At 43.8% G+C, this 24,545-nt stretch overlaps 1 protein-coding gene across 3 annotated transcripts in view; it reads right to left on the reverse strand.

Annotated features, from left to right (window-relative positions):
• The window catches only part of KCTD1 (potassium channel tetramerization domain containing 1), a 233,902-nt gene that overhangs the window by 154,395 nt on the left and 54,962 nt on the right, over positions 1–24,545 (reverse strand). Inside the window, exon 1 of one of the 3 annotated variants that reach the window (XM_030213690.1) lies at positions 11,435–11,751. The exons of 1 other annotated variant lie outside the window; for it this stretch is intronic. In XM_030213690.1, coding sequence (XP_030069550.1) covers positions 11,435–11,455 — 21 coding nt within the window. In that variant the 5' untranslated portion in view covers positions 11,456–11,751. Of the gene's footprint in view, positions 1–9,290; positions 11,140–11,434; positions 11,752–24,545 lie in introns of those variants that run through there. One more of the 3 variants, XM_030213684.1, reaches the window with a different exon arrangement.

Below are 24,545 nucleotides of genomic sequence, written 5' to 3' on the forward strand. Positions count from 1 at the left end.
GGCCTAGCCAGAGCTGCTGCTGTGTGTGACCACCACCTGCTGAGATAGAGAACATACTGAGGAGTTTCCGGCAGCACATGACCACATATAGGGAGGCAAAAGTTTGCTCTCTATCTCCACCTGCTGGTAGATGGACACAACCCACCAGTCTATGGATTGATCAGCTTGATGATATGGAAACATCATATTACAAACCCACAGAGAAAGTAGTACCCACATTCAAGTGGTCAGCATTGCAAGGCATTGAGCAAAGCACTACACAGCTGGGGAGTAAGAGTCCAAAAATGGGGTCCACATATGAATAAACTGAGTAATCTTCTTTCGACTGGCGCCAGGACACATAGGCGCTCCATAAGTTGTAGATGATGCATTTGATTCCTCCACAAATGTAAAGGAGGATCTGACTGTATCCAGTGTAACAATATGCTTTCTGAACAAAACCAGTTCCTCACCTGCCAGATTCAAATCATCACCCAAATCCAATAAACATAATTTTTCAGAGCGAGGCAGTGTCCGATGGAGAAGGCACGCCAAATGATTCCACAAATCTACCCAAAACTGTGCAATTTGAGGGCAGACCCACCAGCAGTGAATTTAAGTACCTTCCTGCCCACATTTAGGACACTCCGCAGAACTAGTCATCCATATTTTACGTACCCTACTAGGGCTCATATAAATGCAATGTATAACTTTATAATGCATTTCTTTAAACAATATAGATTCAGTCAAATCAAATGCCCCAAGCACTCCCTCTCGAAATTCTCCAGGAGTACATTCCATATTGATATCCTGAGCCCAATGCTGTATAGTATGTTGGAAAGGATTAATCTAAATTAAGTATTAGCACAGAGGGAGAAAGAGAAAAAAAAAAACAATTTTCAAAAACTCCTTAAAAAAATACAACAGTACTTTCAATATCAAACATATTCAATGGAGTACAAAAATAACCAAGGGAAAAAGCCTCAGAACCCTTTCCACCACTTCTGTATTACAGAATAAAACTTCAGGTAGGAATATATAGAGTAAGATTGCTTCACAGGCATAAAAAAAACCCTTGAGAATAACTCTGTTAAAGCTCCAACTGAATCAACTTTTAAGGATTCAATATAAAAAAAGTGACAAACTTTCAAACTTAACTCAAGTTGCTTCAAACACACACCAACAATGGCCAAACCTTTTGCCGATACAGCTGTGTCAAGGTGCTGCAAGTGTCTCAGCTTTGAACAGTGTTTGTTTTTTTGAAAGCTGTATGATAGACACCCTTCTCAACAATCTCTTGTGGAGGGTACTGCTAAAATGCAATATTTATCCATATATGAGTGTATCTATGAACTAGATTACCCACATAGTGGGAAGCCTGTAAATATAGATAGTAATCTGAAGGATTTAATTGATAAGTAGTCTACAAAGTATCAAGAGAGCTCATTTGTTCAGTCCCATCTTGCCACTATTGCCCAACAGTCCTAATACCTTTGTCTGCCCAGGCTTGAAAGCCCAAGTCATTAAAGCCCAGGAGAAAATCTCCATTACCCAGCAAAGGAATATAAGGAGAGCAAATAAAAGGTAACCCAAAACAATTCCTACTCAGTTTTCATGCCCACCTCGCTGAAGCAATCAAAGGATTAGAAGGAAATTTCAATGTAGAAATATAGTGAGCATAGAGTATATATGATAATTTATAGGGATGTACCATCTGGGATTCCAGTTCCAAATTATAACAGGTGCTAGTACCTAAGACCCAGTCATGTGTAGGTCTCATTGGACTAACTACATTATAAATTTTAAAATCTGGAAGGACCAGGCCCCCTTCCCGCTTGGGTATCTTTAGTAGTGTCATACGCATATGTGTGTGTGTGGAGGGGGGGGGGGGGGGGGGGGGGGGGGGGGGGGGGTTCTCCACTCATTTGCTAAACTTTGGTTCCAAAATCTCAAGTCCTTATTAGAAACTCTAAAGGGGAGGTATTGGAAAAAATAGAGCCATTTAGGTTAAAGCACCATTTTTATTTCAAATTTGTTTATTGAGAAAACAAGACAAAACCAAAAAGCTTCTTTCTTACATTCCCTCTGGCAGAAGTATGAGCAAAATACAACCATTCTTCCAAATGACCCCCTCCCCAACCCAAAGATTACAACATTCTGATTAAGTGGAAACAATAAAGCCAGACCACAATCTCCTATCCTCTACTTAGTGAATATGTGTGATAAAGAATCAAGCTCCTTGCTACCTGAGACATTGTAAATACGGACCCCAAACAGATAGATAATTCTCCTCTCTTTTCACAGAAAGTGCTGCATCTCTTGCCTCCCACAATGACAAACTATGAACACCGGCATACCATGTCCAAATAAATGGAGGCTCTGGAATCACACAGGAACATAAGATTCATTTTTCCCCACTATGAGAAACTTTCTAAGCAGTGCCTTCTGTATGTTGCCCAAGATGCTCAACTCCCTCCCCCTCCAAATTAGGTCTAATAAAACAGAGTCCACTGTAAAATGAATACGAGTATGTAAGAGTACTCGAATAAAGAGCAATGGCAGACTAAAATTGCCATATGAGAGGACAGTCCCACACTGCGTGATAGGTGCAACACATGTCAGAGAAACCAATCTCCCTGCTCTGTGCATCTGCACTTGGGTGAAATATGCCCAATGGAGCACCCGGAGTGCAAACTCTCTCAAATAAGCCCCCATACCAGCCGGGGTATTCTATGAAGAGTACTGGCTACATTCCACTCTAACCATTATCTCCCTATGTCAGATTACCATCTAGCTTTTACCAACCAGTAATCTTTCCCTCCCACCAGACGCTGGACTCATTTAAGAAGCCCTGAAATAACATAGTAACATAGCAGGTGATGGCAGAAAAAGACCTGTATGGTCCATTCAGCCTGCCCAACCAACCAGATAAACTCATATGTGCTACTTTATATGTATACCTGACCTTAATTACTTCCTGTTCCGAGGCAGGGAACCGGCAGAGCAGACAGCCACATGCCTGTTCCGCACACCCTCATGCTGTAAGGAAAGGTCTGGTGATGCACTTTGGGAGGGGGGAGGGTGATACGACAGGGGAGGTGCAGCAGCAGCCTGCCCCAGGTGACGAACAGGTTAGGAACACCACTGCCCCCACTGCATTGCCATCTGTTGACAGAAAGCCTCAAAGCTCATCATGGCACCCTCTCCCATGAGCACATTTTCTACCAAATTGTAATCCCGGGTTTCCCAACTTTCAAATACAATATTTTCCATGACAGGCAGAAATTGCATGTTTTCCCTAATCGGTAACTGATCTGAATCCATGGGAGCACTACCCAACCACTAAGTCAACCTACTCCAAGCATCTTTTAAGGGCCTGAATAGTGCATTTCTCCCCAATGAATTAGGCAAGATACGATTAGGAACTTGCACGAGAGATCTAACGCTATAAGGTGCATAGAGCTGCTGCTCATACAAAATAAGATTATAATCTGATCTAATAACCAAAACACCCAAATGTCATAAAAGGCAGGTGTAATTATACAGCTGTAATTTTGGCAAGCCCAAACCCTCATTTTGCCAATTACCATGCAAGTATGGTAAACGTATTTTTGTCTTTTTCCTATGCCAGCAATATTTAGTCAGCATTTTGGCCACCTGCAAGAGATCTCTATTGAGGAAGCAAACTGGAAGAATTTGAGCACATATAGCCTCTTGGGGGGAAAAAACATCCAATAAAGGCTAATACAGCCAGATAAGGACCAGGCCAATGCTGACCACCCTCCTAACTATTGTCTCATTGCATCCAGGAGCGCCCCCACATTAAACGCACCAACCCAGACAAATGAGGCAACTGAATCCCCAAATACTTAAAGGATTCCGTAGCCCACCTAAATGGAAAAGTCCCACTCCATGTCTGGCACACCAAGGCCTCGGGTTGCCAGAGCCTCCGATTTGGAAAGATTTAATTTAAAACCAGAGTAATTCCCATATTCCCAAAACTTATTCTGAGGGTCAGTGAGGTGGACCAACAGATCACAAGGCTGCTATTTTAAAATCATGCTTGTCCATCTCCACCCCCTTCAAGTACCAATTTTATCAATTGTATTCTGCCTGTAAGTGCTAATGACATCTTTCCAGTGTCCCAGAAAAGTTTTCACATGATCTAACAAAGTATTAAGATCATATAATCTATTAAGTTGTCTAGAAAGGATAATGTCCAAATACTTAAATTGTCCCATAGCTCACTGCAAAGGGAGAGGACCTGGCCAATGACTATCTTTGCCAGCCTGTAATCTCACCATAGTGGATTTAGCAACATTTACCCTCAAGCCAGTAAAGTGAGGCACTAAAATATTCTAAAACTCTAGGCAAGGTGTGAGTGGAATGACTTATTAAGAGGAGAAGGAAATGCAAAGACCTTTGTGTTAAGCTCATAAAACCTCATCTAATAATCTTTGGGTAGCTACAAAATGCTCTGTATTGAAGTCTTTTTGCCAGTTGAGCTTGCAATTGCGGCAAGGAATTAATGAGCATTAACACCTCTTGCGTCTGTTTATTTCTAAAGTGTGTATATGAAATGATTTCACCTCTCATTACCGCTTTCCCTGCCTCCCAAAATAAAAGTGGATTATCAGCGTGCTGGCCATTGCAGAGAGAGTACATTTCCCATTTAGGTAGTAAAAAGTAGAAAAGTCTACTTCCCCTCCCATCCATCTTGGATAGCTCCATAGTGGAAAGTTCCAAAGTACTATTACTTGGTGCACAGCAAGCGGGCCAATATCCACAGACAGAAGTTTAGGAAAAAGATGAGCTAGTATTAAAATGTAGTCTATATCATGAAATGACAACTCATTTTACACTTTCTAATGTGCGATGATCAGAAGCAAACGTGGGCACTAGAGGCTATTAGCTCCCGCCCCACAATCAGAGCATGTCAAGCATGTGAAAAAGCGCTTGTGGGCTCTGACCACAAGTGGCAGGCAAATGCATGCTAAATAGCAAATTCACTATTCCTTCCAAATGCTCAGCGGGCAGCGCGCCAAACACTGGTGCTGCTCCAGCGGTAAACCTTACGCCAGCTCAGATCTGACAATTGGGTTTGTGGAGCATTGGGAGGAATGGGGGGCCCTATCCAGCATGCATTTGAATGCTTGAGGGCTCCCCAGACCCTCTCCAAGATAGTTTTCCATGGTGGCCCAGTGGCCTTCTCCATCCCCGACCCCCCCTACCCAAGGGCATGAGGGGCTAGAGCTCTGACGGATCTCCAGCTCCCTAGCCACCCCCTCCAGACAGCAAGAAGAAATTCCTGGTGACCCAGTGGCCAACCCTACCCCATCCGCCATGGTGATCTAGTGCCCCCCCCCCCCGACTCCTCCCTTGTACCTTAAAGGGCGGCGAAGGGAGTAGCACTCTCTCCTCTGAGCGCCACCTCTACAATGGCGATGCACTGGACAAGGCTTCCCTACCTTGTCCTCTGCCATTTAAGGTATGGGGGGGGGTAGTCGGGGGCTGCTAGACCACCAGGGTGGGGGTAGGGTTGGTCACGGGACTGGAGGTCCACCAGACCTGACCTCCAGCCCCTGTGTCACTGTCTGGGGGGGGGGGGGGGCCAATACAAGAACTCAGCAATTGGGAGGCAGCCCCCCCATGCCTCATGTCGAGGGGGCCACTACAGGGCCTCAGCAGTTAAGAGGTCTGAGGGTCCCACGGACCTGCATCTCCTGCATTTGACAGATCTAGACTTTTGACAGCCCCAAACTGTCAAACAAGTGCACGCTCAGGCACAATCCTCCCACATTTTATCCCTATGATCAGAATTAATAGCGTGTCTAAAATTGCATGCTATTTGCTCTGATCATAGGGCATTATAGCCCTGTGATGTTCCAATGCTATTTTTAGAGTACTGCTTGGAACAGCTCAGGGCTTCTGATCATCAGCACATAAGATTCTACAGATCCAGAAATGTTCAAAAATTGGTATAAACACCCGACACAATGCAAAAGGTATATATGCTTTCTCTGGTGTTCATGTGGCCAAGGAGTTACAGAACCAGCTGTAGGAAAATGTAAAGAACATTAACAAAGTGACTAGTGAAACAAGCCAAAATCACCTTTATCAAGATACAAAATTAGACCAATGTTGTTCTTCAAGGGTCAATAAAAGTTTGAAGGAGGAACTAATATCACCTGCCTCTTAAAAAAAAAAAATAGCATTTTTAGCACACACTAAATGCTAGTGTCACCATGCTAACATGCCATTAGCGCTGCTTAGTAAACAGTGACCAAGATCCTGGTGGTGGAAAAATTACAAGAAAGGAAAATGAGGTGTGCATAATACTTTAACTAATACTATACCAGTGCACACTTCTTGCTACCCCATACATACCACCCAAAAGAGCACATTTTTCTTCTTTTGAATGCATGGCCTACATTCTGCAGAAAGGCTACACAATGCTGTCAAATCCTCCACAAAACCGGGGCCCTTATTTTAAAAAGTGTTCTGCTTATTACCAAGCTATGTGAATTCCTAAGCGAACAGTGACAATAAAATAATTATAACAAAACACATCAACAGCAACAATAAAGAACAAATTTCAATCTAACATTCACAAGATGCAGTTAAAAAACCCCCAGCTAAAAATCACTGTCTTAATACTTCCTGCAATATTGTAAACATTCTCTATATATTTTACATTTTCTTTTTTTGGCTCAGATATTTCAGTTTAAGAAGGACTTAAGAAGATCCGGCATTAAATGTTTCACACTACTGAATGCCCTCTCCCATTTTATCAAATGACAAGCAGCAAGTAAACAAAACAAGGCAATGTATTTATTTTATTGCATTTGTATCCCACATTTTCCCACCTCTTTGCAGGCTCAATGTGGCTTAAGAATATGCATTGTCATTCTTTCAGAATACCATCAAAAGAACAGTATTTTAGTGCATTGTCAAAACTTATCACTATGACACATTCAATATGAAAAACGTAAAAGCCTTTTTAAACCTTAAACACAGTACTGATCCTGTATAAAAACTAAGTAAAAACAGGCCAAGAATATCAGGTAATGAAACACTCCAGTTGTTATGGTCTCCCAATTATGTGTTTCAGTTTATTCCATCTCTAACTGCCTAAGGGAAGGCATTTGAAGTCAGAAATGAATAATAGAGCAACAGTTATGTTCTTAGGTTGCTGGCCTCTGATGTCAAATAAGGTGAACAGTGAAACTAACTTCCTTGTCACATGTATACACTTGGCCATTTGTGAGCCAGGAACGAGCACAATTATAACAATCCAAGTCCAAGGTATTTTATGGGAACTGATGAACTGCTGGGCGAAGTGAGGCTCCAGGCAAGGTTATCGACCATCAACCCTCCAAGTCCCTTATTAGATTCTTGAGGAACTCTGGACATTACATATTACCAAAAGTTGTCATATAGGGAAAAGTGTGGCAAATCTGTAAAATCTCCCCCCCATTCTGTGCTTGTGCAGCTTTGTTTACAGAAGATTCCCATTACTTTCCTTTGTACTAGTGAGATCAGCCAATCAATGTTTTGCTTTTGATTCTGAACATTCTGCTTGTCTGAAAGAATTTTGACCTCAACTTGAGGACAAGCATGATGGTACAGAGACTAACAAGTCAATATTTGCTAACAGCTAGTTCTTACTATTGATGCATGTGTTTGTATGCAAAATAATAAATGAAAATCAAATGGCTTTATAAAAGTCACCACAAAAAAACACTCTTACCCCCCCCCCCCCCATGTTTACTAAGCCGCACGCGAATGCAGACAGTCCATTCACTTTGAATGGGCTGTGTTGGCATCGCCACGCAGCTTAGTAAACAGGGAGGTTAGAGTTATATCAGAACTTTTTAAGTCTAAGTGCTTTGAAAATGAGCCCCACAGTAACCTATGAATCTGTAAGTCTAAGGAGGCCTTTTACAAAGACACACTAGCATTTTTAGCTTGTGGTAAAAACCAGCTGGCAATAAACACCGAGGCCCATAGGAATATAATGAGCATCTCAGCGTTTACCACCAGCTGATTTTTACCATAAGCTAAAAACGTTAACGCAGTTTTGTAAAAGGCCTCCTTAGACTTACAGCACTTTGTAAGTCTAAGTGCTTTGAAAATATTCCTCCAAGTCATGCACTTTTGCTGAATGGAGTTACAAATGCCAGTTTTCCCAAGCTTACTTTTGAGGTACTTCAATCTTGTCATACACCTCTCACTATTGAGATTATACAAAATAAAAATGTAATTGGTATTAAAGTACCAAATGCTTCTAGAACCCTACCTAACCAATTTTATATTAGTTTTAAATATAGCAAGCATCTACATATCTTTGGGCTACGTTTGTGCCTTTGATATGGTTATCTTGATTTTGTAATTTAGCTTGGAACCAAACTAACAGAGCAAATCAGTTCTGTACCAGGCAGATTATAAAACAGAAGACTCCACAAGACGGCAAACTGCTTACCACCTCAAACACTGGTATTCAGTGAAGAAAAAAAACAAACAAACAATCTATTCATTATTCTGACACCTTTCTGTTGAATATACTATATGTACCAGCATCAATACAAACATACATAACAAAATTCCAACACAATAAACTGACAAATGTTGAAAAAAGTTACTTCAGGGCTAAATTATCAACACTTAACACAGTAAAACTAGTTTGATTGTAACAGATTTAACATAAAACTTTCAAATTAAAATACTCTTTATGTAATATACTTTGATATTCAGTAAATTCAGAGACCACTGAACAATCCCTTACATCCAAACCACATTTAATGCATATCCACTGCCAGGGTCAGTTAACCTTACTGCCATAAATATTCAAGTTTAAACTACATGTTGGCCATTAGGTACCATCAAGAAAATATTTATTTGGATTTATTTACTGCCTTTTTGAAGGAATTCACTCAAGGAGGTGTACAGTAAGAATAAATTAAACATAAACAATAGACAACTACACCAGTAAAAATATTCAAACAACAGAAGTTTGGTATAGTATACTACTTGCCCAATTCATAGACTGCATAGGATATAACCAAAGATGGAACATACAGATAGGTAAGAGTGTAAGAGGAGTTAGAAAATAAGAGTTCTATGTTCAAGAAAGCTGCACATGAGATCAGAGAGGTGATGAAATATTATCTCAGGGTACGAGTAGAATTAGATAGAGTAGATAGAGAATTAGTCTACTAAAGATGCTTCAAGCTTGCAAGGAAAACCAGAATATCATAAGTGAAGAATGAAAAAGTGCTGGAGGGGAGAAGACTTCCAAGAAGTTTGATTACCTGTGTAGGTGACACCACAACAGGTGAGCTGCTGATGACATGTCCATTGGTCCCGACTGGGATCACAGGTACAACGGGCTGAGAGTCATTTTTGACAGAAACCACAACCACACAGTCCACTGGGTCAGAAGGCCGAAGGCAGAGTCTTTTGGGAGAAGGTGGGCCCCGGATGTCACCTGCATACAGCTGCACTGGCAACGTCTCGTAGAGCGGTCGCTTGGGAGTCGCCTCGGCCTTAACCTCGGCCACGGGGCTGGGCTTGGGCAGAATGAATGCGTTGCCCAGGTGGCGATGACGGGTCCCATTTAAAGTCTCTGATGAGTAGCAAGGAGGGCCCAGCCTGGAGCTAATCCCCGCGATGCTGTTGAGGGTGGCGATGGACACCGCTCCTATACAGTGGTTGGTGTACGTCTTGGACAGCTTAGCGGCCTTGGAGAGCATCTGCATGCGGGTGCCCAGCAGGTTCTTACCAATAGCCTTGTTCTCATACCAGGTGACGTCCGTCTCGTTGCAGTGATCGCGGGGCCGCTGGAAAAAGGCCTTGCAAAGGGGGTTGCGCTTGGACAGGTACTTGACGAAGCTGGCATACGGGCAGTACTCGGTGCCCGTCTCGTACATGCGCGGGAGGTTCTCCTCGTCGCTCTCGGCCCGCTTCTTGCTCCACGACGACGAGCGCGACTTGTGGTAGGGCCCCAGCGCCTTGAAGTAGACGAACTTGCGGCCGTCCTCGTCCATGGCCAGCCCGAAGGAGTCCTCCTCGAGCTCGCGCTGGTTCTCGCGCCCACGCGTGCAGAAGTACATGCACGTCTCGAACCAGACCTTGTTGAGGAGGCCGAAGGGGCTGGCCCCGCTGAACACGCTCGACGTGTAGAGCTTGCGCAGGTCGGCGCGCGTGATGGCCTGCTTCTGCACCACCGGCCCGGCGCCCTGCTCCTCCAGCTTGCGGATGACGGCAGCGAGCGTCAGGTTTGCGCTGCGCAACTCGGGGTCCTTGGTGAGGTCGAGAGTGCGGCAGTAAGGGGGCTCGTTGAGGTAGCGGTTCAGCGAGCTACGGATGCTAATGAGCGACGACTTGCTGTACAGCTGGCCGCTCTTGGAGCGCGCCTCGGCGTAGAAGGAGCGCAGGACGCGGCACAGCGCCTCCTTGTCCATGGTCTCGAAGTCGGGGCTCTGCGCCTTCTCGCTCAGGTACTCGCGGAAGATGCGCACGGCGTAGCGTGTGGCCAGCCGGGTGTTCTCGCTCAGCCTGGCCCGCTCCGGCCGCTGCGCATCACCTCCCGCCCCGGTTGCCGCCGGCTCCAGCCCGGCGTGCAGCAACAGGGGCTCCAGCTCGGCTGAACCTGCGCCGCAGCCGCCTCTCCCTTGGTCCAAGCGCAGCATACGGACCGGCTCTGCGGAGGCGATTGGTGGACCGGGAACGACGACCGAAGCGTATTCGGGCTCCAGGATTTCCTCCGAGTCCCAATCCAACCCCATCTCTTCTTCCTCCTCCTCGTCTTCTTCTTCCTCCTCCTCCAGCCCCCCGACCCGACCGCTGCCCGCCTCCCCCTCATAGTCCTCCTCCTCCTCATCATCATCCAGCAGCAAAGCGTCCTCTAAGTCCTCCTCCTCCTCCTCGTCCCCAGTTATTTGCACCTCCTGGATCTCATCGTCGTCGTCTTCCTCCTCGCCGGCACTGCCGGGCTGCAGGCGGACACCCCGGCGGCTCCGCTCGCCCGATTCCCTGCCCGTGCCGCCGGTGGCCGCGTTACAGTCCCCGCTGCCAGGCATTCTCGCCATATTGCCGTCTCTCTGCCAGTCCTCGGGCAGGGCGCATGCGCTATATTGGACCGCAACGCTGAGAGCTTTTGTGTTTAATGACCTTCAGCTACCGGGAGGCACAACTGCCTCTTAAAGGGGCCGCTCGCAGGATGTACGAGAAGCTCCTGTCTGAAAAGTGGCAACGAAGAAACACCGTAGAGGAAAGAAAGGGAGTAAGGATTTAAAAAACAAACAAAAAACCCCAGCTAGCAAGCGAGAGTCCGGGGATTAGGGGGGGGGGGGGCGAGGAAAAGATGAGATTAAGAAAAAAAAAAATCAAATGGAACATAAATTATTTCACTTCCGACTTGGATGACCCGGCGCCCTGTCCCGTACACGCTTACCGGCTTCTTAAGGCAGCACATGGGCCTATGTGGTCTCCCAGCAGCAGTTCTCTTCCTCTTTTAAGTAATGCCTGAGCAACACACCTCCGGCGTGACCTTCATTCTCCTAGCTGCACGCTGGGTGAGGATGGTGGTGGTGGGGGGGGCTGTTTATACTGGTGCTAGTGACTACCAGGCCGACTTCTCCCGCAGAACAAGCTGAACGGTAGGACTGGGAGCAGGGTAATGCTGGCGGCGCCCGTACTAAGGTACGGGGGGAGGAGAGACAACAACAGCGGCTGCTGCAGCAGTAGTGATCTGACTGCTGCTCTCTGTATGACAACAGACGAGAAAGAAGAGGAAACGCGGGCTCCCTCCCCCACCTTTCTACCACAGTGACTGGAAGAGAGCAGTCTGGGACGTAATTTAGAAACCCACAAATTTCCCGGGGGGGGGGGGGGGGTCCGCTGTTCAAAGACGCGAGGTGTTATATCAATCAGCGCTCGTCTCCCCTTTCGCCTAAGGATTATTTCTGATTGTCAGATGTACGTACTATTTTTTTTCTAGGTATGATATCTATTCTGTTTGGATACGTATGAAACACTTTCTTAGACTTGGCTTATGACAGAGCTACAGTTTCCATAAGGTGCCAGAACCGTATTGGAAATATGTGTGGTTCGATTGTGAAATCGCTCCAGCCCTCGTTTGCACTAAGCTTATAAAGGGCTTATACAGATCTTGACCTTGATTTCTTACCCGCATAATTTAGTTTTTGAAGAAGCTAGCTTGGGTCCTGGCCTGTGAAATATCAACAAGTGGCACAGGAAAGAAGAAAAAAAAATAAAAATAAACCCCAAAAGACCATCAACTGTACCCAAACATAACAAACCTCTGCCAAAATTTATATATAATGCTAAACAATTTTCAGATTTATCTAACACTGACTTTTCAGAGATTGCAAACCAGTATAGAGTAATAAAAATTCAGTTTGGGGTACTTTTAGACAGAAAAAAAAACCCTTAAACAACCACTACTTTTTCCTCTTCAAATCTATCTCTTCAAAAACTCTATGAATAACCACAGGAACTATAGATGCTCTCTCCACATTGCACAACACTACATTTTGGTGGGTTACAAATGCCACCAAAATGTAAATTGTAAGCCACTTTGAACCAATGTTTGTTTTTGGATAATAGTGGGATACAAGAATGTATAAATATAAATAAATATTCTACCAGCTACCCTCTAGTTTGTTACATTAACTGAGTAACCTATGTTAAGTTACATCCACATTGTACTGAGTTTTTCCTTACAGTGATATTTATTTTGAACACTGACACAGGTTGCCTTTTGCGAGAAAGAAACCCTGCTGGAGTAAGGTGTCCAAAAGGATATCACCAGTCACATACTCCTTTGTTATGAACACGGCAGCCAGACTAATATTCGGAAAACCAAAATATGAAAGTGCGAAACCCCTAAGAGAGAAACTACACTGGCTCCCACTTAAAGAATGAACCACGTTCAAAGTATGTACCCTAGTTCATAAAATCATCCATGGTGTTGCCCCAGCCTACATGTCAGACCTAATAGACCTACCATCCAGGAATGCAAAAAAAATCTTCTCACATATTCCTTAATCTTCATTTTCCCAACTGCAAAGGTCTAAAATACAAATTAATGCACACATCTACTTTCTCCTATATGAGCACGCAACTCTGGAACGCGCTACCACGCAATCTGAAAGCGACCTATGAACTGACCAACTTCCGCAAACTATTGAAGACTTATCTCTTTGACAAGATATACCACAAAGATCAACACATGTAAAAATCTCCAAATACACCCAGAAACGTCTTATAGCGTCTAATGTCTTCTAATGCCTTCTGCTATACCACTATCTTGTATTTCACTACCATGTAACCCAAAATCCTTCTGTAAAACCAAATGTATATTCTCTTCTTATTTCCAGTATCCATGATGTATTGTAAGCCACATTGAGCCTGCAAAGAGGTGGGAAAACGTGGGATACAAATGCAATAAATAATAATTATTATTATTATATTTGTACCCCACGCTTTCCCACACAATGCAGGCTCAATGCAGCTTACATAGTAATTTGAAATACAAAGTTAAGAATAGAATTTTCAATAAAATAGTAGTAAAACAACATAAAGTCGGGCTTAGTAGTGTATGATAAGTTGAGCTAGATAATATATGACTAGGATAAAAGAGGGTAGACAGGATAGGATAGTGCAATTTGGGAGAAAAGGGGTAAGGAGGGATAAAATTAAGGAGAGATGGAAAGAGAAGGATGGGAGGTTGGTATTTAAGTCAGAACAGAATTGGGAGTGGAGGTTGGTGAGATTAGGTTGGGGCATTAGGGTAGGCTTGCTTAAAGAGATGAGCTTTCAGCATTTTTCTAAAGGGCAAGAAGTCGTTTATTAATCGGATTGGTCTGGGTAGAGCGTACCAAAGCTGACTGCCCAAAAAGGAGAAACTGGATGCATAGTAGATCTTGTATTAATTCCTCTACAATTGGGAAGGTGTAGGTGAAGATAAGTTCGTGAAGAAATAGATCTGTTTCTAGCAGGGAGGTCGATCAAATCATTCATGTAGCCAGGGGATTCACCGTGGATGATCTTGTGGGTCATTGTGTTGATCTTAAAATGTAGTCTTTCTTTGATGGGGAGCCAGTGAAGCTTTGCTCGAAGAGGTGATGCACTTTCGAATTTTGATTTGCCAAAAATAAGTCTGGCAGCCGTATAATGTATGAACAAATGCATACATTATAGAATTACTGCTATACTTTACAAAGGATCCAGGCATCCACTAGCACATGCTGATTTCTACTGTGGTGTAGCACTAGCTGGTACTGTATAGTAAAGGCCCATTACAAAAAAATAAAACAACAATACAGTGTGCCCTGCAGGTTAATAATGTTTCCAAGGTAACTAACCTACACTATCCTATATAATAAAAAGCACCTCCAACATTCTGAAGCTGATTCCGTGGCACTGTGGCAGTGTAGAGTTCATAAGTCTGTAGTTCAGCGTTTCATTGGCTCTCACTGTCAACAAAGAACCAATCAGACAGAACGGAAGTTGGAGGAGGGAAGTGGAGTGGATTGAATCTCAAACAATCATACACAATCCCCGTCTCATCTGCTCACAACCTCAGAGTCATCTTCGACTCCTCCCTCTCCTTCTCTGCCCATATCCAGCAGACAGCCAAGACTTGTCGCTTCTTTCTCTATAACATCAGCAAAATTCGCCCTTTCCTCTCTGAGCACACCACCCGAACTGTCATCCACTCTCTCATTACCTCTCGCCTTGACTACTGCAACCTACTCCTCACTGGCCTCCCACTTAACCATCTATCCCCCCTTCAATCCGTTCAGAACTCTGCTGCACGTCTTATCTTCCGCCTAGACCGATATGCTCATATCACTCCTCTCCTCAAGTCACTTCACTGGCTTCCGATCAGGTACCGCATACAGTTCAAGCTTTTCCTACTAACCTACAAATGCACTCAATCTGCAGCCCCTCACTACCTCTCTACCCTTATCTCCCCTTACGCTCCTACCCGTAACCTCTGCTCACAGGACAAATCCCTCCTCTCAGTACCCTTCTCCACCACCGCCAACTCCAGACTCTGCCCTTTCTGCCTCGCTCAACCCTATGCTTGGAATAAACTCCCTGAGCCCATATGCCAAGCCCCCTCCCTAGACATCTTCAAATCCTTGCTCAAAGCCCACCTCTTCAATGTCCGCTTTCGGCACCTAACCATTGTACCTCTATCCAGGAAATCTAGACTGCCTCAATCTTGATTGACTGCACTTTTTGTCCTTTAGATTGTAAGCTCCTTTGAGCAGGGACTGTCCTTCTTTGTTAATTGTACAGCGCTGCGCAACCCTGGTAGCGCTTTAGAAATGTTAAGTAGTAGTAGTAGGTACGAACATCAATGGAGGCAAGTGCACAGAATGGAAGGGAAGACAACATTAAACACTTTGTCACTCACACCACATCACACACACAGACATCACACACACACACTCAATCAGTCTGTATCTCTCTCTTACACTGTAACTCTCAGTCTCTCACGATGGGCAACTGTATGTTGCATTCTCACGAGTAAGGAGCTCTTCTGCTGTGATTGTTAAACTGATTGAAGGACCTGAACAAGGAAAACGTTACCACATTGTAACGCAGTTTACACAAAAATATTGTATATAAAGAATATTACACATTTAAACAACAATTATATTCAGAATACAACTGTGGAAACAATAATGGCAGGAAACTCATTACATTGCTAGCGCCCGTTTCATTGCGTTAAGAAATGGGCCTTTTTACTAGTAGTAGTATTATATCGAGGCTTTAATGTGTTTAATAGAGGTGGGTGTCGGTGAGAGAAACTGTGTATGGGGAAAGTGAAAGTGTGGAAGACAGTCTGAGAGACAGAGATAATGTGATAGAGGTTAGTCTGTGAGAGACAAAGATAATGTGGGAGAGGTTTGTCTTAGAGGAGGGAAAGGGTGAAAATGACAAAACATTTTCTCCGATTCGTTTTAAATTTACTACATTGTAGCTTCATTGCATGCCCCCTAGTCCTAGTATTTTTGGAAAGCGTGAACAGACACTTCACATCTACCTGTTCAACTCCACTCATTATTTTATAGACCTCTATCATATCTCCGCTCAGCCACCTTTTCTCCAAGCTGAAGAGCCCTAGCCGCTTTAGCCTTTCCTCATAGGGAAGTCGTCCCATCCCCTTTATCATTCCGTTGCCCTTCTCTGCACCTTTCTAATTCCACTATATCTTTTTGAGATGCGGCAACCAGAATTGAACACAATATTCGAGGTGCGGTCGCACCATGGAGCGATACAAAGGCATTATAACATCCTCATTTTTGTTTTCTATTCCTTTCCTAATAATACCTAACATTCTATTTGCTTTCTTAGCTGCAGCAGCACATTGAGCAGAATGTTTCAGTGTATCATCAACGACGACACCTAGATCCCTTTCTTGGTCCGTGACTCCTAAAGTGGAACCTTGCATGACGTAGTTATAATTCGGGTTCCTCTTTCCCACATGAATCACTTTGCACTTGCTCACGTTAAACGTCATCTGCCATTTAGACGCCCAGTCTCGTAAGGTCCTCTTGTAATTATTCACAATCCTCCCTCGATTTAACGACTTTGAATAACGTTGTGTCATCAGCAAATTTAATTACCTCACTAGTTACTCCCATCTCTAGGTCATTTATAATATGGTAAAAAGCAGCGGTCCCAGCACAGAGCCCTGGGAACCCCACTAACTACCCTTCTCCATTGAGAATACTGGCCATTTAACCCTATTCTCTGTTTTCTATCTTTTAACCAGAACACTACCTCCTATCCCATGACTCTCTAATTTCCTCTGGAGTCTTTCATGTGGTACTTTGTCAAACACCTTCTGAAAATCCAGATACACAATATAAACTGGCTCACCTTTATCCACTGTTGTTCACCCTTTCAAAGAAATGTAGTAGATTGGTGAATCAAGATTTCCCTTCACTAAATCCATGTTGACTTTCTCTCATTAATCCATGCTTTTGAATATGCTCTGTAATTTTGTTCTTAATAATATTTTCTACCATTTTGCCCGGCACCTACGTGAGACTCACCAGTCTATAATTTCCCGATCTCCTCTGGAACCTTTTAAAAAACTGGCGTTTACATTGGCCACCCTCCAATCTTCCAGTACCATGCTCGATTTTAAGGATAAATTACATATTGTGACAAGGCAAGCCCCAGAGACACCCCAGTGAAGCAGTTGAGCCCAGAACTACGGGTCCCAGAAGGACTTTTAAGGACGAGTGAGGAGAGGAGTCATAAAAAGATGGAATGGATTCCCAGTCCCAGCAAGGGGAGCAATGGCTTGAGGCAGGGTGAGCCTGTATATTCCCTTCCACACTAGAGGGCGAAGGAAGGATGAAGCTCAGTTTCCATGGCTTCACCATCAGTATATAATTCCCACCCAGCTGTGAGAAGGGGAGAGCAGATTTCCTGGAGGCTCTCAGTCCACCAGGAGAGAAGAGAGACGAATGGAGAGAGAGATTCCATGGAGTATGTGGAGGAAGGAAGTAGCCTGCCACTAGAGCTGCCCAAGGGAGAGGAGCCAGCTACCATGGAGTGGGAGAATTCAAAGGTTGCCCTGCCCAGCACTTGAAGGCAGTGGAGGAGGCCACACCGGGTGTGGTGCTGAGAGGTGGGAGAAACTCCCTGCTCCTTACAGGGTTCCCTCTGTGCTGTGAAAGGCAGGTGATTTGTGGTATTGGTTTGATGTGCAAAGACTGTCCGTGAAGATTTGTTCTGAACTGTTGTGCTATATTGGAAGTGTGCTGAACTCTTACTAAACCCTTCTAAAGGAGGGGGAAGGGAAGGTTAATGCCCTAATAGAAAACCTGAGGCCTTGAGGAGCTGAGTGTTTGCTGAGGGATTTTGGGACCTGAACTGTACCTTTTTTCTTTTGAAGACTATATTAAGAGGGCTTTACCTTTTGTTTTGAAGAATATATTATGATTTTTGGTATGAAATTGCCTGAATAATAAAATACTTTGGCCCTGCGTCCCAGTATCAGCAGCATTCTGTCCTGGAACCCTGGGAGCCCCGCAGGCTTGCTGGCTCCACCCAAGAGGAGGAAGCGGACCCCCCCCCCCCTTTACAATATTACAATAACTCCGCAAGTTTTTTCAGTTCTATCAGTACTCTGGGATGAATACCATCCGGTCCAGGAGATCTGCTACTCTTCAGTTTGTAGAACTGCCCCATTACATCTTCCAGGTTTATGGAGAAATCATTAAGTTTCTCCAACTCGTCAGCTTCGAATACCATTTCTGGCACCAGTATCCCACCCAAATCTTCCTCAGTGAAGACCGAAGCAAAGAATTAATTTAATCTCTCCACTACGGCTTTGGTTTCCCTGATCGCCTCTTTTACTCTTCGGTCATCTAGTGGTCCAACTAAATCTTTTGCCGGCTTCCTGCTTTTAATATACCCAAAAAAAGTTTTACTATGTGTTTTGGCCTCCAATGCAATCTTTTTCTCGAAGTCCCTCTTAGCCTTCTTTATCAGCGCTTTGCATTTGACTTGACATTCCTTATGCTGTCTCTTATTATTTTCAGTCGGTTCCTTCTTCCATTTTCTGAAAGATTTTCTTTAATCTCTAATAGCTTCCTTCACCTCACTTTTTAACCATGCCGGCTGTCATTTGGTCTTCCGTCCTCCTTTTTTAATGCGCGGAATATATTTGGCCTGGGTTTCCAGGATGGTGTTTTTGAACAGCATGCCCGATGTAAATTTTTGACCCTCGCAGCCGCTCCTCTAAGTTTTTTTTTTTCACCATTCTTCTCATTTTATCATAGTCTCCTTTTTTAAAGTAAAACGCTAACGTATTTGATTTCCTATGTATACTTACTTCAAAGCTAATATCAAATCCGATCATGTTATGATCACTGTTATCAAGCGGCCCCAGCACCATTACCTCCCGCACCAGATCATGTGCTCCACTAAGGACTAGGTCAAGAATTTTTCCTTCTCTCGTTGGCTCCTGTACCAGCTGCTCCATAAAGTAGTTCATGATTTCATCAAGGAATTTTACTTCCCTAGCGTGCCCCGATGTTACATTTACCCAGTCAATATTGTGGTAATTGAAATCAAACAGTATCTCTTTCTACCAAAACTACAACGTGTTAACAAGCTACACAGGCCAATTCTGGGCAATGCACTTAATGTGGAGAAAAAAAGACATCAGGTATAACAGACCACCTCTTTGTCAAAGGACAAGCCTTTTGTATAACGAGGGGACCGTATCAATCACGTGTCTTGAAAAAAAACTCCACACCGTAATTTGCAATCTCTAACCTGCCACTAGTATGACCATGTGTCTTGTCAATACTTGTAAAGGAGATTCAAACAACAATCTCTAAATACCAAAAAAAGAACTTGGAAAGAGTATATCTTGACTGGAGATTTATCTTGCCTAATAACTCCAGCTCTTCTCACAACGTACTCCACCTCTAATGTATCAAAATCCCGACAGGATTGCCCTGTTTCGCTAGATTCAAGCTGCTTCAGGGGAATTTTTAAGAAAACCAAGCTCAGATGTCTCGCCGTCTTTGGTAGAAAGAGATACTGTTTGATAATATATTCTACCTATTCCGGTTTTTTGAACTCGGTAATTGAAATCACCCATTAATATTGTGTTGCCCAGTTTGTGTGCATCCCTAATTTCCTTTAACATTTCTGCATCCGTCTGTTCATCCTGGCCAGGTGGACGGTAGTACACTCCTATCACTATCCTTTTCCACTTTTCACATGGAATTTCAATCCATAGTGATTCCAAGAAGTGTTTTGTTTCCTGCAGAATGTTCAATCTATTTGATTCAAGGCTCTCTTTAATATACAGTGCTACCCCTCCACCAATTCGATCTACCCTATCACTACGATATAATTTGTTCCTGGTATGACAGTGTCCCACTGGTTATCGTCCTTCCACCAGGTCTCAGAGATGCCTATTACATCTAATTTTTCATTTAGTGCAATATATTCTTTCTCATCTTATTTCTTAGGCTCCAGGCATTCGCATATAGACATTTCAAACTATGTTTGTTGTTCCTATTTACATCATGCTCAGTACTTGACATTATTAATTTGCAATCTTTTGTCTGTTTTTTATTTTTATTTAAGGACACCTGATCTACTATGGTCTCTTTTGCAACCTCACTATCAGGATACCCTATCTTCCCTGTTTTGGTGATATCTTTGAAAGATACCTTATCCCGAACCATGCGTTTTTGAGCGACTGTCAGCCTTCCCCCCCGTTTCTAGTTTAAAAGCTGCTCTATCTCCTTTTTCAATGCCGATGCCAGCAGTCTGGTCCCACCCTGGTTAAGGTGGAGCCCATCCTTTCGGAATAGGCTCCCCCTTCCCCAGAATGTTGCCCAGTTCCTAACAAATCTAAAACCCTCATCCCTGCACCATCATCTCATTCACGCATTTAGACTCCGGAGCTCTGCCTGTCTCTTGGGCCCTGCGCGTAGAAAGGGTAGCATTTCAGAAAATGCTATCCTAGAGGTTCTGGATTTGAGCTTTCTACCTAAGAGTCTAAATTTGGCTTCCAGAACATTTTCCTATGCCATTAGTACCCACATGTACCAAGACAACCGACTCCTCCCCAACACTATCTAAAATCCTATCTAGGTGACACGTCAGGTCCGCCACCTTCGCACCAGGCAGGCAAGTCACCAGGCGATCCTCATGTCCACCAGCCACCCAGCTATCTATATGCCTAATGATCGAACCACCAACCAAACAGCTGTCCTAACCCTTCCCTCCCGGCAGCACTTGGAGATGTATCCTCGGTGCGAGAGGATAGTACATCCCCTGGTGCCTACAGGAGTACTTCCTACTTCACCAGGGTGATGCTCTCCTTCTAGGAGGCCTTCTCCAAGGTAGCACAGCGGCTACCAGACTGGAGGTGGGACTTCTCTACAACATCCTTGTAGGTCTCCTCTATGTACCTCTCTGTCTCCCTTAGCTCCACCAAGTCTGCTACTCTAGCCTCAAGAGAACAGACATGTTCCCTGAGTTATGGTCCTAAATTTGTGACCTATTTTCAGCCAAACTTAGGAGCTTAAGGTGCTCATTTTCAAAAGAGAAAAACATCTCAGAAATGGCACAAAGTGCCAGATGGACATTTTTCTTGCCAAAACATCGAAATCACAATTTTTGAAAAGACAGAATTGGGACATTTGTTCCAATAGCAAGCTGGAATGTTAGAGTCATGTTTTGGATACAATCTGGATGTTTTCATGCAATAATGGAACAAAAATGTAGTATATTTTTATCTAAACCTATTTCAATAATGACTAAGGGCCCTGTTTACTAAGCAGCATGCTAGTGTCTTTAGTGCACATTAATGATTAGCATGTGTTAAGTCATCCATAGAAACATATGGACAACTCTATTTATTTAGGCATTCTTGTATCCCACTATTATCCAAAAAGAGATTTTGGTTCAATGTGGCTTATAATTTACATTTAGGTGGAGTTACAATAGTATTGTGCAATATTATTCATAGAGGGCGTCTATAGTTCGTGTGGTTATTCATAGTATTTTTGAAGGGATAGATTTGAAGAGGAAAAGGTAGTGGTAGCTTTTGTGATCAGTTGTAGAGTTTTGGTGATGTTTATTCATACAGTTTTTGAAGAGGTAGATTTGAAAGAAAGGCAGCAATATCTTTGTGATTAGCTGTAGAATTTTATGAAGAGGTAGGTTTTCATTTCTTTTCTGAATTGGAGGTGATTTGCGATGCTTTTTGTGGTTTTTGGTATCTAGTTCCACCATTTGGAACCAGGGGCGTATCTGGACTCCGGCGGTAGGGGGGCCAGAGCCAGAGGGAGGGGGCACATTTTAGCCCCCCCCCGCCGCCGCGCCGAGCCCCACCCACCGCCGAGCCCCCACCGCCACCAATGACTCTCTCTACCCCCTCCCGCAGCCAACCCTCCCCCGCTGCCGTTCTTACTTTTGCTGGCGGGGGACCCCAACCCCCCGCCAGCCGAGGTCTGCTTCCACCTGCCGCTGCCGTAAAAACTTCTTCTTCAGCCGGTGTGGGACCCCAAACCCCCGCCAGCCGCCCCGCGGTGTTTGAAATTCATCTTCGGCCTCCTTGGCCGTGCTGCTGTGATAGGCGCTGTTGAAATCCACTTCGGAGTCTGACGTCGCAGCACGTACAACGTACAACGACGTCAGACTCCGAAGTGGATTTCAACAGCGCCTATCACAGCAGCACGGCCACGGAGGCCGAAGATGAATTTCAAACACCGCGGGGCGGCTGGCGGGGGTTTGGGGTCCCCCGCCAGCAAAAGTAAGAACGGCAGCGGGGGAGGGTTGATGGCAGTAGGGGGGTCCAGGGCAAAATCTGCGGGGGCCCAGGCCCTGAGGCCCCACGCAGATACGCCCCTGTTTGGAACCCTGGTAGCTAAATCCTGCTGTGTAGATAGTTTTGTAGATGGTGTTTTTGCAGTTGGGTAGATGTAGTGTAGAGTAGGTACTTTCTGTTTACTGGGCTGGCATTTCCTGAGGATAGTTCAATCACATTAAGCATATATTAGGGTGCTATTCCAAATAATATCTTGAAGATTAGGGTTCTCGCTAAAAACGCTAGCGTACCTTAGTAATAGGACCCTAAGTCAGAAAAAGGTGCCCTAAATGACCAGCTGACCACTGGAGGAATGAAGGCATGATTCCCCCTTAATCCTCCAGTGGTCACTAACTCCCTCCCACCCTCCAAAATGTGACAGTTTCTGTAGATACCAGGCTCTATGACAGCTCCAGATATGGCCATTCCTAGGAAAGCAGCAAGCAAGTGAATTATCGGGCTCTTGTGCTACGTCGTCTGATGAGCATTATGGATGACCAGACTGGCAAGGATAAACATGCTGTTGAAATGGCTCGTAATCTATCACTGTTGGATTCCCTACATATGCAGAAAGAAGCAAGCTTTGTTAAGGATGTGGAGAGGGACGAAACAGATGCAGCTTTTCCAAACGCGTCAGATGAACAGGTTATTGACACCCCAGCCGGTGTTACTGAAGAGGAGTTCCATCGCTACGTAGCTGTTGATTACGATCTACAAACAGCTGACGACAGCACTGATGTCGATATATGCACCTACACGTAGGCAATAATGGCTGATGATGAAACAGATGATGAAATGAGCAGCGAGGCACATGCTGACGAAATTCAACAACCTCCTCCTGTCACTTTTGCAAGAGCGCTGGAGAGTCTCAACACCGTGCGGGCCTATCTGGAGGCCACTGGATGTCAGTGCTATGACAGTTTTTACCGTCTGGCAGATGTAGTCTATGGAACTCACAGACCCAATAGTGTACAGAGGACTATAACTGATTACTTCAAGTAAGCCTAACATCAGTTAACGGAGACTGTATACTGTACGTATAATAATAAACAGTACAGTACGTATGTTTATCAGATGTCAAGCTTCTTTGGGTCACAACAGTTGAGTGCATGCTCCGGTTAACTGCATGCATTTCTTTGGTCCCAGATAGATAGATTTAAACAAACACAAAAAAAAAAATATATATATATATATATGGCATGCTTTTCTGAAATAGGCTGTGAAAACTGTAAGACTGCATGCAGAATAGCTGTAAAGGCTGTTTACATCTATGCTGCATGCAGTTTTAGATTCTTCAGTTTTGTATTTCTTATCTTTTCAGTTATTTTTTTTTTTTTCTGGGGCTGCATTTCAGTTAAAATTTGTAATTGCGATTAATTGCAGTATTAAAGGTATGCTATTTATTTTTTGCCCACTACAGCTCCTTGTGACTCTGGGCAGTGGAGGATTAACTGACTTGCCTAGAGTCACAGGGAGCTGGGGGGGGAAGAGAGGGGGATAACATATCTTTAATTGTGTGATTTAAAATTTCTATCAAAATGCAGCCCTATAAAATTCTGAGTATTTATTCTGTGATCAAACAAGAACCATACTTTTTATTTTTCATTATATCAGGGATTAAGGCTCAATTTGTAGACAAAAAGGAAGTGGAATTGGGAGTGGGGCCAGGGCTACAAATGAACTGTGGGGAGCAGGGCCAGTCCTTACTCTTTTACATGCAATACTTCATTTGTAGATAAAAAGGAAGATAGCATGTACATATAACTGGAAAATTCATATATTAAAAACATAAATTTAAAGAATCTCACCAGTAGTAATATAAATCAACAACACTGAAAACAAAATCTTGGACTAATCATTTTTTCTTAACATTTATACATTTGATACCACAGTCACAACCAGCGTTGCTTCATAGGACTACCTCAAACCAGTACTGTTGTTCCTTCTCATTAGAAGTAATGCCTTCTACTCCTCCCCTTGATAAATAAACAACAACAACAAAAAACAATGTTAATATGCATACACATGTACTGGTGTGGTGACATCCAGAATTAATGAAAATCTGGAAAAAACACACACACAGAATCTATATAACAAATCTGCCATAATCAGAAAACACTAATTGCTAGGACTTTAATGCCAGCATTACAAATATTACATCAAGTGCTAT

This window comes from Microcaecilia unicolor, chromosome 1, assembly GCF_901765095.1.
Source record: "Microcaecilia unicolor chromosome 1, aMicUni1.1, whole genome shotgun sequence".
NCBI lineage: Eukaryota > Metazoa > Chordata > Amphibia > Gymnophiona > Siphonopidae > Microcaecilia > Microcaecilia unicolor.